The sequence below is a fragment of the Hypanus sabinus genome, chromosome 31 (genome assembly GCF_030144855.1).
Source record: "Hypanus sabinus isolate sHypSab1 chromosome 31, sHypSab1.hap1, whole genome shotgun sequence".
Lineage (NCBI taxonomy): Eukaryota > Metazoa > Chordata > Chondrichthyes > Myliobatiformes > Dasyatidae > Hypanus > Hypanus sabinus.
Window position 1 is genome coordinate 30,388,176 of NC_082736.1, and position 16,874 is coordinate 30,405,049.

General features: G+C 50.8%; 1 protein-coding gene across 1 annotated transcript in view; it reads left to right on the forward strand.

The window, feature by feature from the left end:
- LOC132384022 (fermitin family homolog 3-like) overlaps positions 1 to 16,874 on the forward strand; it is an 88,758-nt gene that overhangs the window by 45,371 nt on the left and 26,513 nt on the right. The window contains exon 3 of the mRNA XM_059955299.1: positions 8,052 to 8,285. Within this exon, the coding sequence (XP_059811282.1) occupies positions 8,052 to 8,285 (234 nt within the window). The remainder of the gene's footprint in view (positions 1 to 8,051; positions 8,286 to 16,874) is intronic.

The following is a 16,874-nucleotide window of genomic DNA, read 5'->3' on the forward strand; positions in this document are numbered from 1 at the left end:
TGTGGGGGGTGGGGGGGGCCAGGGGAAAGCAGCACAGAGGAGGTGCAGGCTCCTCGGGGACACGAAACCCCCCCCCCCCAGGGTCAGGATCGAACCGGGAGCCGCTGGAGCCCCGAGCAGCTTCTACGTGAACCACCGTCTCCTCAGCCATCGGCCTGCGCCTCCTGAGGTGGGAGGGACTGAGGCAAGGGTGAGACAGGACTCAGCAGCCTCCTGGCTGGCCTGTAGATGCTGTTGGAGGTTGTACCGGCCATAACCAAAATGTCCCAGTCCTTTGAGCTCGTCCCTTAAACACCCCAAGCAAAGACCGAGTGGGTTCGATCCCCACCTCTGGTCCCGCCGTAGCACAGTAGAGGCCTTTTGGGGGATTGTGTGCAGATTTAGGTCACCTTCCTATTGGAAAGACATAAGCAGGGTTGAAAGAGTTACAGAGGAAAATTTGCGAGGAGATGGCCAGCTCTGGGGGGACTGGAGATGCAAGGAAGGATCGAATAAGTTAGGACTTTATTCCTTGGAGTGCAGAAGACTGAGAGGAGCTTTAATGGAGGTAGTTGACATTGAGGGGGTGAGCAGAAGCAGGATGTTACCTCTGAGGTTGGGTGAGACTAGATCTACAGGTCATTCATAGCAAAAGGATTTGAGTACAGGAGCAGGGAGGTTCTACTGCAGTTGTACAAGGCCTTGGTGAGACCGCACCTAGAATATTGTGTGCAGTTTTGGTCCCCTAATCTGAGGAAAGACATTCTTGCCATAGAGGGAGTACAGAGAAGGTTCACCAGATTGATTCCTGGGATGGCAGGACTTTCATATGAAGAAAGACTGGATCGACTAGGCTTATACTCACTGGAATTTAGAAGATTGAGGGGGAATCTTATTGAAACGTATAAAATTCTAAAGGGATTGGACAGGCTAGATGCAGGAAGATTGTTTCCAAAGTTGGGGAAGTTCAGAACAAGGGGTCACAGTTTAAGGATAAAGGGGAAGCCTTTTAGGACCGAGGTGAGGAAAAACTTCTTCACACAGAGAGTGGTGAATCTGTGGAATTCTCTGCCACAGGAAACAGTTGAGGCCGGTTCATTGGCTATATTTAAGAGGAAGTTAGATATGGCCCTTGTGGCTAAAGGGATCAGGGGGTATGGAGAGAAAGCAGGTACAGGGTTCTGAGTTGGATGATCAGCCATGATCATACTGAATGGCGGCGCAGGCTCGAAGGGCCGAGTGGCCTACTCCTGCACCTACTTTCTGTGTTTCTATGTTTCCATGTCATGGGTCAAGGGTGAAAGGTGAGAAGTTGAAGGGGAACACGAGGGGAAACTTCTTCACTCAAGGAGGGTGGTGAGGGTGTGGAACGAGCTGCTAGTAGTGTAAGCGAGCTCGATTTCAACATTTAAGAGAAGTTTGGAAAGGTACATGGACGGTAGGGGGGGTACGGAGGGCTATCGTCCCAGGACAAGTCGATGTTTAAAATGGTTGGGTATGGACTGAATGGGCAGAATGGCCTGTTTCTGTGCTGTACTTCTCTATGACTCAATATTATGCTGAGTATTTGACCTATTCTAAAACCAATCTAACCCTCCCTTCCCACAGAACCCTCCATTCTTCTATCATCCATGTTCCTCTCTAAGAGTTACTGAAATGCCCCTGGCAGGGTGGCCCAGGCACCCTGTAAAGAGAGTAAAGAACTTCCCTCTGACATCGCCCCCACCCCCTCCGCCCCAAAATCACCTTAAAATGTGGTCACCAAATTATAGGAAAGATGTCAACAAAATAGAGAGAGTACGGAGCAGATTTACTAGAATGCTACCTGGGTTTCAGCACCTAAGTTACAGAGAAAGGTTGAACAAGTTAGGTCTTTATTCTTTGGAGCGTAGAAGGCTGAGGGGGGACTTAATAGAGGTATTTAAAATTATGAGGGAGATAGATAGAGTTGACGTGGATAGGCTTTTTCCATTGAGAGTAGGGGAGATTCAAACAAGAGGACATGAGTTGAGAGTTAAGGGGCAAAAGTTTAGGGGTAACACGAGGGAACTTCTTTACTCAGAGAGTGGTAGCTGTGTGGAATGAGCTTCCAGTAGAAGAGGTAGAGGCAGGTTCGGTATTGTCATTTAAAGTAAAATTGGATGGGTATATGGACAGGAAAGGAATGGAGGGTTATGGGCTGAGTGCAGGTCGGTGGGACTGGGTGAGAGTAAGCATTCGGCACGGACTAGAAGGACCGAGATGGCCAGTTTCCGTGCTGTAATTGTTATATGGTTAAAATTATGCCCCCTCGTCATTTCCGCCCTGGGAAAATATTCTCTGGCTGTGTCCACTTTATCCCCGCCTCTCATCAGCTCCGTCGAGCCGTATCTCAACCTCCTCCTCGTCCTCCTCAAAGAGAAAGGCGTTTTTGTGTGGGCAGTTCAGGATTGCCAGCCTCCGCAGAGCCGCTGGTGTTGATGATGAAATGCTGGTAGGGTTTCCAAAAAATTATTCTCTTATCTTTAAAAAAAAAATAAATAAATGCAGAAGCGCTGCCCCTGCTTTGTGCAGAGATAGGGCTTCTCCTTCACTTCAAGTTTCGTATTATTTGCTCCAGCACGGTAACAGGCCCTTTCCGGGGCCCCAGCGGGCCACCCCGCCCAAATAACCTACTGACCCTTACGTCTTTGGACTGTGCGGGAAGGAACCTGGGGTGGCCGGAGGGGGTGAGAGCATGCAGACTCCTCGCAGACAGCAGCGGGAATTGAACCCGGGTCGCCGGCACAGTGCTGCCCCCTTCTGCCCAGTACTGGAACTGACCGCAACGGCACTCCCTCCTCCCCGCTCTCGATGGAGCTCAGCCGTCAGGAAGTGGCGGTTACGGGGTCAGTTCCTGCCACTTCCCTCTAATAAGTTTCTCCCCGTTAGACCGCGTGGGTTTCCCCCGGGTGCTCTGGTTTCCTCCCGCGTTCCAAAAGGCCCACAGGTTGGCGGTCGGTACGCTGCGGGCCCAGGAGCGTGGTGACGCTGGCGGGCCGCCCCCAAGGCGTCCTCGCTCCGCGCTGGCCCTCGGCCACCGCAGTAAAAGCGTCAGCAGAGCTGCAGAATGAAGTGCCGGGAGTTAAAGAGAAAGGGCAGAGCCGGCGGACTTATAGGGGCCACAGTGAGGTAGATTGGGAGAGCAAATTCATTTCTTGTGGTACGTCTGATCGAGGATCGAGGAAGCTAACTCTGAGCCTGTGGTGCCTGCAAGCTTTTGTACATTCGGCCCGATGGGGATGCGTGCCCGTGGTGTCTACCCAGCCGGGCCAGGGACAAGTTCAACGACAATTGTGCCGGTTTGCTCCACCGTTGGCTGATTTCACCTGCCTTCACCTCTGACCTTTGTCACCCTTACTGATCAAGAACCCATCCAACTCCACTTTAAATCTGCCCAGTGGCTTGGTCCCCACAGGCACCCTTTTATTTTTAGTCTCGTCCTGGACTCTCCCCCTGTTGGAAACGTCCTGTCCACATCCACTCTATCTAGGCCTGTTAATATTCGATAGTTTTCAACCAGGTCACCCCTCACCCTTCTAAACTCCAGTGAGCACAGAGCCCAGAGCTATCAAACGCTCCACATGTGTTAACCCTTTCGTTCCCAGGATCATGGGATTTGGTCCCCCCTAAGAATAAGGGGGTAGGCCGTTTAGAACGGAGTTGAGGAAAAACATTTTCACCCAGAGAGTTGTGGATCTGTGGAATGTTCTGCCTCAGAAGGCAGTGGAGGCCAATTCTCTGGATGCTTCCAAGAGTTAGACAGAGCTCTTAAAGATAGGGGAGTCAAGGGATATGGGGAGAGGGCAGGAACAGGGTACTTGATTGTAGACGATCAGCCACGATCACAGTGAATGGCGGTGCAGGCTCGAAGGGCTGAATGGCCTACTCCTGTACCTACTGTCTGTTGTCTATTATCATTCTCGTGAACCTCCTCTCCAACACTAGCACATCCTTTCTTAGATAAGGGGCCCAGATTTACTCACAGTACTCCCAAGTGCGGTCTGACTGATGCCTTATAAGGCCTTGCCTCTCTGGCTTAAGTAATTCCTCCTCAGCTCAGCTGTAAAGGGTCGTCCTGCTATTCCGAAGCTGTGTGCTCCCTAGTCCTGGACTCCCGCGCTGCAGGAAATATCCCCTCCATTTTCAACCTATCGAGGCCTTTCAATATTCAGCGGGTTTCAATGAGATTTCCCCCCTTCCCATTCCTCCAACCGTCAGTGTATGCAGCCGAGAGCCTCAAAATCTTCTCGTCAAACCCTTTCATGTCAGGGGTCTTTCTCACGAACTCCCTCTGAGTTCTGTCCAAAAACCAGCACACTCTTTTGTAGATATCGGGCCCAGAACTACGCACGATGCTGAGAATACCGTTGCCAGCGGTGTGCCAAAGGTGCTGGGGGGGGGGGGGGAGAGTTGGGGGACGGTAGGGGGAAATACATTGCTAAGTGGTGTCTCTGACTCTCTGGATGAGGGGGGCAGATCCTGTGCTCTCCCCTTCTAATCAGTCCTGAGGGGGTGTGAGAGTGAGAACCAGTGGAGGGGTGAGCGGGAGAGAAGTCCACAACGGAGCTGGGGGCAGGTGCCCTCCTCTCTACAAGGTGACTGTCCCCCTACCCAAAGTCAAAAGTAAATTTATTATCAAAACACACGCATGTATAGCCCTCAGATTCATTTTCTTGTGGGTGTCTGCAGGGGAAAAAAAAGAAATATAATAGAATTTATAGAAACTTTTACATAAAGACAGACAAATTAGTGCACGGGAAACTCTGCTGTTGCTGGAAATCACACACACACACACACACACACACACGCACGCACGCACGCACACACTCACACGCGCACACACAGACACACAGACACACACACACACACTCACACACACACACACATGCACTCACACACTCACACACACACGCACTCGCACGCACACACACTCACACGTGCACACACACACTCACATGCGCACACACAGACACACACACTCACATGTGCACACACAGACACACACACTCACACACGCACGCACGCACTCACACACACACTCACACGTGCACACACAGACACACACACTCACACACACACACACACTCACACACACACACACGCACATACAGACACACACTCACACATGCACGCACGCACTCACACGCACACACACACACACTCACACACACACGCACTCGCACGCACACACACTCACACGCGCACACACAGACACACTCACACACGCACACACGCACTCACACACACACTCACACGTGCACACACACACTCACATGTGCACACACAGACACACACACTCACACACGCACGCACACACTCACACACACACTCACACGTGCACACACAGACACACACACTCACATGTGCACACACAGACACACACACTCACACACGCATGCACGCACTCACACACACACTCACACGTGCACACACACACACACACACACACACTCACACGCACATACAGACACACACTCACACATGCACGCACGCACTCACACGCACACGCACACACACACACACACACACAAACACACACTCACACAGACACTCACGTGCGCACACACACACACACACACCTAGGAAAAGCGTTCACAGTTGATGTTCCAGGCCAGACCCCCTCGGCACAACTAAATTAGGGGATTCTAGGACAAGAGGACACGACTTCAGGATTGAAGGACATCCTTTTAGAACCGAGATGTGGAGAAATTCCTTCAGTCGGAGGTGGTAAATCCGTGGAATTTGTTGCCACGAGCGACTGTGGAGGCCAAGTCATTGGGTGCATTTAAGGCAGGGACAGATAGGTTCTTGATTAGCCAGGGCATCAAAGGGTCTGGGGTGAAAGCAGAGGAGTGTAATGACTGGAAGAATTGGATCAGCCCATGATCGAATAGCGGAGCAGAATCAATTTTCTGAAAATCTTATGGTCTAAATTAGAATCAGTTTTAATATCCCCAGCATATGCTGTGAAATGTGTTGTCTTACAGCAGAAGTACAGTGCAGAATCAGAATCACTATCAGGTTTAATATCACTGGCATATGTCGTGAAAGTTGTTAGCTTTACGGAAGCAGTGCATTGCAATATATAGTAATACAGAGAAAAAACTTAGTTACGTTAAATATTAAATAGTTAAGCTGAAATACGTAGTGCGAAAAAAAAAAGAAGTGAAGTAGTGTTCATGGGTTCAATGTCCATTTAGAAATCGGATGTGGAGGGGAAGTAGCTGTCCCTGAATCGTTGAGTGTGTGCCTGCAGGCTCCCGTAGAACCGATGTGCGAAAGGACACGAGCTGAAAATAAAAAGCTGGTGGTGTGGAACCTGAGGCTCCTGTACCTCCTTCCCGATGGTTGAGGGGTGATAACTGTCCCTGAAGCTGGTGGTGCGGGACCGGAGGCTCCTGTACCTCCTTCCCGATGGTTGAGGGGTGATAACTGTTCCTGAAGCTGGTGGTGTGGGACCGGAGGCTCCCATACCTCCTTCCTGATGGTTGGGGGTGATAACTGTTCCTGAACCTGGTGGTGTGGGACCTGAGGCTCCCATACCTTCTTCCTGATGGTCGAGGGGTGATAACTGTTCCTGAACCTGGTGGTGTGGGACCTGAGGCTCCTGTACCTCCTTCCTGATGGTTGAGGGGGAATAACTGTTCCTGAACCTGGTGGTGTGGGACCTGAGGCTCCCATACCTTCTTCCTGATGGTCGAGGGGTGATAACTGTTCCTGAACCTGGTGGTGTGGGACCTGAGGCTCCTGTACCTCCTTCCTGATGGTTGAGGGGGAATAACTGTTCCTGAACCTGGTGGTGTGGGACCTGAGGCTCCTGTACCTCCTTCCTGATGGTTGGGGGTGATAACTGTTCCTGAACCTGGTGGTATGGGACCTGAGGCTCCTGTACCTCCTTCCCGATGGTTGAGGGGTAGTAACTGTTCCTGAACCTGGTGGTGTGGGACCGGAGGCTCCCGTACCTCCTTCCCGACAGTAGCAGTCTCGCCTGGATGGTGAGAGTCTTTGATGGCAGAGGCCGCTTTCCTGCGGACAATGCTCCTTATAGCTGTGTTCAATGGTGGGGGGGGGGGCTCTCCCACCTTTTTTATGCCACGGACTCCCACTGTTAACCGAGGGGTCTGTGGACCCCAGATCAGGAAGCGCTGCTAGAATGGACAACAATATGGAGGTATCAATGGAAGGGTACCAGTTCACAGAAATGGATGGAAAAACTTGATAAGATATTTTATTACACCCTCTCAGAAATCCCATTATGATAGTAACCTCCCTGTTTGCTGGAGAAATTGTAGAAACCAAAATGCAAATCATTATATTTTTTGGGACTGCCCTGTTATCAAAGACTATTGGAGGGGGATACACAATGCCCTACAAGGCATCTTTAAATGTGAATACCCTTAGAGAGTAAGACCATATATTTTGGATATATACCTCAAGAATGGTTGAAAAGAGATAAATATTTAATGAATGTACTGTTGGTGGCTGGTAAAAAGACTCTTACTAGGAAATGGTTATCACAGGAGAGCTAAACTTTAAATGCATGGATAGAAATTACAATGGACGTTTACAAAATGGAGAAGATAACAGCATCTGTTAATCATAAGCTGGAAGAATTTTGACTCATACTGGGAAAAGTAGTTGTAAGTACATAATGCCTCATCAGCCGATTTTATTCTCACAAATCAATGAATATGTTTTAAAAAAAGATCACTCCCTACTTGTACATAGTTCTTTCCTTTTGCTTGTGTTTTCTCTCCACTCTTTTCTATAAGTGTGTACCTCAGATAAATACTTTGTGGGGATTTATGATTATATATGATAATATGATATATATGTACAATGTCTGAAATACATCTTATGGAAATGTTTGTTTGATGAACTTCAATAAAAATGAATGACAATTAAAAACAGGAAGCCCTGTTGTGCTAGGGTGGGATGGAGCCCGTTCGGATGCTCTGCACTGCACCTCTGGCTGTCGAGTGTTCATGTTACTGTTGGTGGGGTTGTGTGGGCCTCACTCACTCATCTCCCCTGCCCCGTTTCCCCCTCAGATATCAAGAAGAACTGGTCGGACCATGCGCTGTGGTGGGAGCAGAAGAACAACTGGCTGCTCAAGACCAACTGGACGCTGGACAAGTGTGGCATCCAGGCCGACGCCAAGCTGGTCTTCACACCCCAGTCCAAGTCGATCCGGCTGCAGCTCCCCAACATGAAGTCGGTGAGGCTCAAGGCCAGCTTCTCCAGCCCCGTCTTCCGGGCCGTGATTGGCATCTGCGAGATTCTCGGTGAGTTTCCTCCGCCCTGTCCCAACTCCCCTACCTGCCTCCCCTCCCCTCCTCTCCCCTTCATCCCAACCCCCTCCACCCTCTCTCCCCTCTGAACATGAGGACGTAAGAAATAGGGGCAGGAGTCGGCCATTCAGTCCATCGAGCCTGCCCTGCCATTCAGTAAGATCATGGCTGATCTGTCCGTAAACTCAGCTCCATCTACCTGCCTTTTCCCCATAACCCTTAATTCCCCTACTATGAAAAAACCTAACTGTTACTTAAATATATTTAGTGAAGAAGCCTCAACTGCTTCCCTGGGCAGAGAATTCCACAGATTCAGCTCCCTCTGGGAAAAACAGTTTCTCCTCATCTCCGTCCTAAATCTTCTCCCCTGAATCTTGAGGCAATGTCCCCTAGTTCTAGTCTCACCTACCAATGGAAACAACTTTCCTAATTCTATCTTATCTATCCATTTCAAAATTCTGTATGTTTCTATAAGATCCCCTCTCATTCTTCTGAATTCCAGAGAGTACAGTCCCAGGCGACTCAATCTCTCCTCATAGGGTTAACCCTGTCATCTCTGGACTCAACCTGGTGAACCTCCTCTGCACCGCCTCCGAAGCCAGTATATCCTTCCTCGAGTAAGGAGACCAGAACCGCACACAGTACTCCAGGTGCGGCCTCACCAGTACCCTGTACAGTTGCAGCATGGCCTCCCTGCTCTCGAATTCAATCCCTCTAGCAATGGAGGTCAACATTTCATTTGCCTTCTCGACAGCCTGCTGTACCTGCAAACCAACCTTTTGTGATTCATGCACAAACACTCCCAAGTCCCTTTGCACAGCAGCATGCTGCAATCTTTCGCCGCTTAAATAATAATCTGCTCTTCTATTATTCCTTCCAAAGTGAATGATCTCACATTTTCCAGCGTTGTATTCCATCTGCCAGACCTTGGCCCACTCACTTAACCCATCTATATCCCTCTGCAGACTCTCCACATCCTCTGTACAATTTGCTTTTCCACTCAGTTTAGTGTCATCAGCAAATGTTGCTACTCTACACTCAGTCCCCTCTTCCAAATCATCAGTGTAAATGGTGAACAGCTGCGGGCCCAGCACCGACCCCTGCGGCACCCCACTCACCACTGACTGCCAACCAGAGAAACACCCATTTATACCAACTCTCTGCCCTCTGTTGGTCAACCAATCCACTATCTATGCCAATACACTTCCTCCGACTCCACGCATCCTTATCTTATTTAAAAGTCTCTCGTGCGGCACCTTATCGAACGCCTTCTGGAAATCCAAGTAAATGACATCCATCTGTTCCCCACTACCCACTGCACTCATTATGTCCTCAAAGAACTCCAGTAAGTTTGTCAAACAGGATCTGCCCTTTCTGAATCCATGCTGCGTCTGACTAATAGACTCTGTCACAAATTCCAGCCCACCCTCTGTCCCCTCCATCACAAACTCCTTCCACACTCCATACCAAACTCCCTCCCCTCCATCACAACCTCCCTCCCCTTCACCACAAGCTCCCTCTACTCTCTGCAATAAACTCCCTACCCTCCATCACAAACTCCCTCTACCCTCCCTCCACTCCATCAGAAACTTAATCCGTTCTCCCTTCCTAGTGTATCATTCTCCTTTCTCAGTATCCCCCTCCCTCCCCTCAGGGCCCCTGCCCTCCTTCTAAATCCCATCCTCCCTCATCATTCTGTCCTGCCATGCCTTCCCCTAACCCTCAGAACACCCTCCCTCCCCTGAACCCCTCCACTGAGACGCTCCCCCTCAAACGAGCCCCTCTCTCTTCCCTCAAGACCCTTCCTCTCACCCCTCTCCCCTGAGCCCCTCTTCCTTCCTGAATCCTTCACCCTCTCTCCCCCTGAACTGAGGACAATAGTTTGACTGTTGTGAGTGAAGATGGTACTGGCCGAGGGAAGGGGATGTTAGCCTGTCAGACAGTGGAGCAGAATTAGGCCATTCAGCCCATCGAGACTGCTCCACCATTCCATCATGGCTGATTTATCATCCCTCTCAACCCCCTTCTCCTGCCTTCTCCCCATAATCTTTGACAGCCTCACTAATCAGGAGCCGATCACCCTCTGCTTTAAATATCAAAGCTCAAAGTAAATTTATTATCAGAGCACATATGCAACACCAGATCTCTTCTCCCTCCTGCTGTTGGGAAGGAGGTACAGGAGCCTCAGGTCCCACACCACCAGGGTCAGGAACAGTAACTACCCCTCGACCATCAGGAAGGAGGTACAGGAGCCTCAGGTCCCACACCACCAGGGTCAGGAACAGTTACCACCCCTCAACCATCAGGAAGGAGGTACAGGAGCCTCAGGTCCCACACCACCAGGTTCAGGAACAGTTACTACCCCTCAACCATCAGGAAGGAGGTACAGGAGCCTCAGGTCCCACACCACCAGGGTCAGGAACAGTTATCACCCCTCAACCATCAGGAAGGAGGTACGGGAGCCTCAGGTCCCACACCACCAGGGTCAGGAACAGTTATCACCCCTCAATCATCAGGAAGGAGGTACAGGAGCCTCAGGTCCCACACCACCAGGGTCAGGAACAGTTATCACCCCTCAACCATCAGGAAGGAGGTACGGGAGCCTCAGGTCCCACACCACCAGGGTCAGGAACAGTTATCACCCCTCAATCATCAGGAAGGAGGTACAGGAGCCTCAGGTCCCACACCACCAGGGTCAGGAACAGTTATCACCCCTCAACCATCAGGAAGGAGGTACGGGAGCCTCAGGTCCCACACCACCAGGGTCAGGAACAGTTATCACCCCAACCATCAGGAAGGAAGTACAGGAGCCTCAGGTCCCACACCACCAGGTTCAGGAACAGTTATTACCCCTCAATCATCAGGAAGGAGGTACAGGAGCCTCAGGACTCGCACCACCAGCTTCAGGAACAGTTATTACCCCTCAACCATCAGGCTCTTGAACCAGAGGGGATAACTTGCCCCGAGGTTCAGTTTCTTGTGGGTCTACTCAATAAATCCAAAATAGAATATTAACCATAATAGTATTAATGAAAGACCACACCAGTGTGCAAAGGACACAAACTGTGCAAACAGACAGACAGACTTTATTGATCCCGAGGGAAATTGGGTTTCTTTACAGCCACACCAACCAAGAATAGTGAAGAAATACAGCAATATAAAACCACAAATAATTAAATAGTAATAAGTTAATCATGCCCAGTGGAAATATGTCCAGGACCAGCCTATTGGCTCAGGGTGTCTGACACTCCGAGGGAGGAGTTGTAAAGTTTGATGGCCACAGGCAGGAATGACTTCCTATGACGCTCAGTGTTACATCTCGGTGGAATGAGTCTCTGGCTGAATGTACTCCTGTGCCTAACCAGTACATTATGGAGTGGATGGGAGACATTGTCCAAGATGGCATGCAACTTGGACAGCATCCTCTTTTCAGACACCACCGTCAGAGAGTCCAGTTCCACCCCCACAACATCACTGGCCTTACGAATGGGTTTGTTGATTCTGTTGGTGTCTGCTACCCTCAGCCTGCTGCCCCAGCACACAACAGCAAACGTGATAGCACTGGCCACCACAGACTCGTAGAACATCCTCAGCATCGTCCGGCAGATGTTAAAGGACCTCAGTCTCCTCAGAAAATATAGGAATAGAAATAAATGAATGAATCAATCAATCGATCAATAAACATTGAGAACATGCAAAGAAGAGGCCTTGAAAGTGAGTCCATAGCTTTTGAGAACATTTCGGCAATGGGGCAAGTAAAATTATTCCCTTTTGTTCAAGAACCTGATGGTTGAGGGGTAGTAACTGTTTCTGAACCGGGTGGTGCGAGTCCTGAGGCTTCTGTACCTCCTTCCTGATGGTTGAGGGGTGATAACTGTCCCTGACCCTGGTGTATGAGTCCTGAGGCTTCTGTACCTCCTTCCTGATGGTTGAGGGGTGGTAACTGTTCCTGAACCTGGTGGTGCGAGTCCTGAGGCTCCTGTACCTTCTACCTGATGGTTGAGGGGTGATAACTGTTCCTGAACCTGGTGGTGCGAGTCCTGAGGCTCCTGTACCTCCTTCCTGATGGTTGAGGGGTGATAACTGTTCCTGAACCTGGTGGTGCGAGTACTGAGGCTCCTGTACCTCCTTCCTGATGGTTGCAGTGAGAAGGGAGCACGGCCTGGTTGGTGGGAGTCCCTGACGATGGACGCTGCTTTCCTCGACAACGCTCCATGGGAGGGAATTTTACCCGTGATGGTCTGGGCCATAATTAGTTATTTTTTCATCAGATTTTGTAAGAATATGCCCAATGACTTGGCCTCCACAGCCAACGGTGGCAATGAATTCCACAGATTCACTGCCCTCTGCCTGAAGAAATCCCTCCTTATCTCTGTTCTAAAGGGAAGTCCTTCTATTCTGAGGCTGTGCTCTCTGTCCCCCGCTATAGGAAGCATCCTCTCCACATCCACTCTATCTGTGTCCTCTGGTCCTAGACTCCCCCACTATAGGAAACACCCTCTCCACATCCATTCCATCTGTGTCCTCTGGTTCTAGACTCCCCCACTATAGGAAACATCCTCTCCACATCCACTCTATCTGTGTCCTCTGGTCCTAGACTCCCCCACTATAGGAAACATCCTCTCCACATCGATTCTATCTGTGTCCTCTGGTCCTAGACTCCCCAACGATAGGAAACACCCTCTCCACATCCACGCTATCTGTGTCCTCTGGACCTAGTCTCCCCCACTATAGGAAACATCCTCTCCACATCCACTCTATCTGTGTCCTCTGGTTCTAGACTCCCCCACTATAGGAAACACCCTCTCCACATCCACTCTATCTGTGTCCTCTGGTCCTAGACTCCCCCACTATCTGTGTCCTCTGGTCCAAGACTCCCCCACTATAGGAAACATCCTCTCCGCATCCACTCTATCTGTGTCCTCTGGTCCTAGACTCCCCCACTATAGGAAACATCCTCTCCACATCCACTCTATCTATGTCCTCTGGTCCTAGACTCCCCCACGATAGGAAACACCCTCTCCACATCCACTCTATCTGTGTCCTCTGGTCCTAGACTCCCCCACTATCTGTGTCCTCTGGTCCAAGACTCCCCCACTATAGGAAACATCCTCTCCGCATCCACTCTATCTGTGTCCTCTGGTCCTAGACTCCCCCACTATAGGAAACATCCTCTCCACATCCACTCTATCTGTGTCCTCTGGTCCTAGACTCCCCCACTATCGGAAACATCCTCTCCACATCCACTCTATCTATGTCCTCTGGTCCTAGACTCCCCCACGATAGGAAACACCCTCTCCACATCCACTCTATCTGTGTCCTCTGGTCCTAGACTCCCCCACTATCTGTGTCCTCTGGTCCAAGACTCCCCCACTATAGGAAACATCCTCTCCACATCCACACTATCTGTGTCCTCTGGTCCAAGACTCCCCCACTATAGGAAACATCCTCTCCGCATCCACTCTATCTGTGTCCTCTGGTCCTAGACTCCCCCACTATAGGAAACATCCTCTCCACATCCACTCTATGTGTGTCCTCTGGTCCTAGACTCCCCCACTATAGGAAACATCCTCTCCGCATCCACTCTATCTGTGTCCTCTGGTCCTAGACTCCCCCACTATAGGAAACATCCTCTTCATGTCCAGTCTATCTAGGCCAGACAACATTCGATAGGCTTTGATAGAATGTTCCTCTCCAGAGCTGCTGCCTGACCTGTTGAGTTCCTCCAGCGTTCTGTGCCTTGCTTTGGGTGAAGTGGAGGCATTGAGCCTCACCCTTGACCTACTCGCGAGTTCCCTGCGCAATCAGCAAAGGTGCTCGGTTGCTTAGGCTGGTACCTGTGCTGCAGGCACTCACCCCCCCCCCCCCATCCTCGAAGCTCCCCTCGCCCCCACTGGGACCGCTAGCGACGGGTGACCTCGTGTTTGCGTGGGAGGGGATTATGGCTCAGACCGTCACAGGTACAGCCCTCCCCACGATGGGAAAAATCAGGTTGGTGCTGGATCCCAGAAGAAGGAATTTGTGGAATGCCTCTGAGATGGCTTTTAAGAACAGCTTGTGGTTGAGACCACGAGGGGAAAAGACAAATCTGTATTGGGTGTTGTGTGATAAACCAGATTTGATGAGAGAGCTTAAGGTAAAGGAGCCAGCGGTCATAATATGATCGAATGTCTGGGAGGGAGAAGCTTCAATCAGATGCATATGTCTTACAGTGGAGGAAAGGGAGTTACAGAGTCAAGAGAGAGGAGTTGGGCAAAGTTGATTGCAAGGGAACACTAGCAGGGATGACGTCAGAACAGCAATGACTGGAATTTCTGGGAGCAATTCCGAAAGCCATGGATGGATTCATCCCACAGAAGGGGGATACACTACTGTGGCTGACGAGCGAAGTTAAAGAGAGTTTAAAGCAAAAGAGATTAATCTGTGCCCTCCGGCTCCTGTCTGTAACTGGTTCGACCTGTTTGCTGGGCCGAGGCGGCAAGATGGAACCATCCCCAGTGATTCCTAGCACAGGCCAGACCCTGCCCAGACAGAGACACGCGTCTGTTTGAAAGCAAGTGTGCTAAACTTGTTCTCTTGATTTCCAGCTTGGGAGGGAATCACTGGGGATTGTTCCATCTTGCAGTCGAAGGAGACTTACAAGGATGTTGCCTGGACTGAAGAGTGTGCCTTATAGGAACAGACAATAGACTATAGACAGTAGGTGCAGGAGTAGGCCATTCAGCCCTTCTAGCCAGCACCGCCATTCACTGTGATCATGGCTGATCATCCACAATCAGTACCCCTTTCCTGCCCTCTCCCCATATCCCTTGACCCCGCTATCTATAAGAGCTCTATCTAACTCTCTCTTGAATGCATCCAGAGACTTGGCCTCCACTGCCTTCTGGGGCAGAGCATTTCACACATCCACCACTCTGTGGGTGAAAATTTTTTTCTGCATCTCTGTTCTAAATGGCCTACCCCTTATTCTTAAACTGTGGCCTCTAGTTCTGGACTCACCCATCAGCAGGAACATGCTTCCTGCCTCCAGCGTGTCCAATCCCTTAATAATCTTATATGTTTCAATCAAATCCCCTCTCATCCTTCTAAAATCCTTCTGAATAGGTTGAGTGAACTCGGCTTTTTCTCCTCGGAGCGACGGAGGATGAGAGGTGACCTGATAGAGGTGTACAAGATGATGAGAGGCATTGATCGTGTGGATAGTCAGAGGCTTTTCCCAGGGATGAAATGGCTGACCTGAGAGGGCACAGTTTTAAGGTGCTTGGAAGTAGGTACAAGGGGGATGTCAGGGGTAAGTTCTTGACACAGAGAGGGGTGAGTGTGTGGAATGGGCTACCAGCGACGGCGGTGGAGGCGGATACGATAGGGTCTTTTAAGAGACTCTTAGCTAAGTACATGGAGCTTGGAAAAATAGAGGGCCATGCAGTAGGGTAATTCTAGGCATCTTCTAGAGTAGGTTACATGGTCAGCACAACAGTGTGGGCCGAAAGGCCTGTAATGAGCCGTAGATTTCTGCGTTCTAAATAGAAGGACCGATAGGAAGTACATTGTTTTTAACCGGCCATTCAGGCAACAAAAGGCTTGCTACGGCGATACACGGCCCAGCATGGCGGTACCTGGAATCCCCGTAAGACTGAGAGGGAAAATGGATCTGCCATGATGAAATGGCAGGGAAGACTCGACGGGCCAAATGGCCTCAACCTTTCTGAGTCATCGCCTTCTGAAGATTTCCTCGCACACCACCCCGAGATACATTCTCTTGTGGGCATTTGCGGTCGAGCGGAGAAATAAAATAAGATCGTTTTTAAAAAAAACTACACACGAAGAAAGACTGACGAGCAAACGGTGTTCGAAACGTGGGCTTGCCTCGGAGATTGAGGGTAAGGTGCCGTGTGCCGAGGGCAGGTTGGTAAGAGGGCGACATGTCTCGACAGCTCACAAAACTGCTTCTTCCAGATACGCTTCTGAACTGCGGTCACCTGCAGCCCGAAATTTCTCTCCTGAGGATGCACTTTTAAGCCGGCCAACCAGTTTCCTTGCGGTCTCCTGGGGGATTCGGCGCAGGCGAGAGCAGGGATCACAGCCGCGGCCGGGGCGGGCTTCGCTGTGGGGCGGCTGCGTCGATTCCCGACGGCAGAGCAGGAACCCACTGTCGGCGCCACTGCTCCGCGCTGGTTAAGGCGCCGAGCGAGGTTAAAATCGTGGAGGACGAGAGCGGAAAAGGAGCGGCTGATGGCGCTTCACCGGTCTCGCTCTCTCCTCACTGCCGTCAGCAGGCGGGAAGCGCAGGAACCTTGGGCCTTACGCTGCCAGGTGGGAGGAGGTTGTTCCCCTGCAGCCATTGGGCTCTGGACTGGCTTCACTCCCCCCAGCACTGAACTGTCTCCGTGACTGTGGCCTGAACCAGGCCCTGGACCAGCTCACTCCCTCAGCACTGAACTGTCTCCGTGACTGTGGCCTGAACCGGGCCCTGGACCAGCTCACTCCCTCAGCACTGAACTGTCTCCGTGACTGTGGCCTGTACCGGGCCCTGGATTGGCTTCACTTGCGTCAGCACTGAACTGTCTCCATGACTGTGGCCTG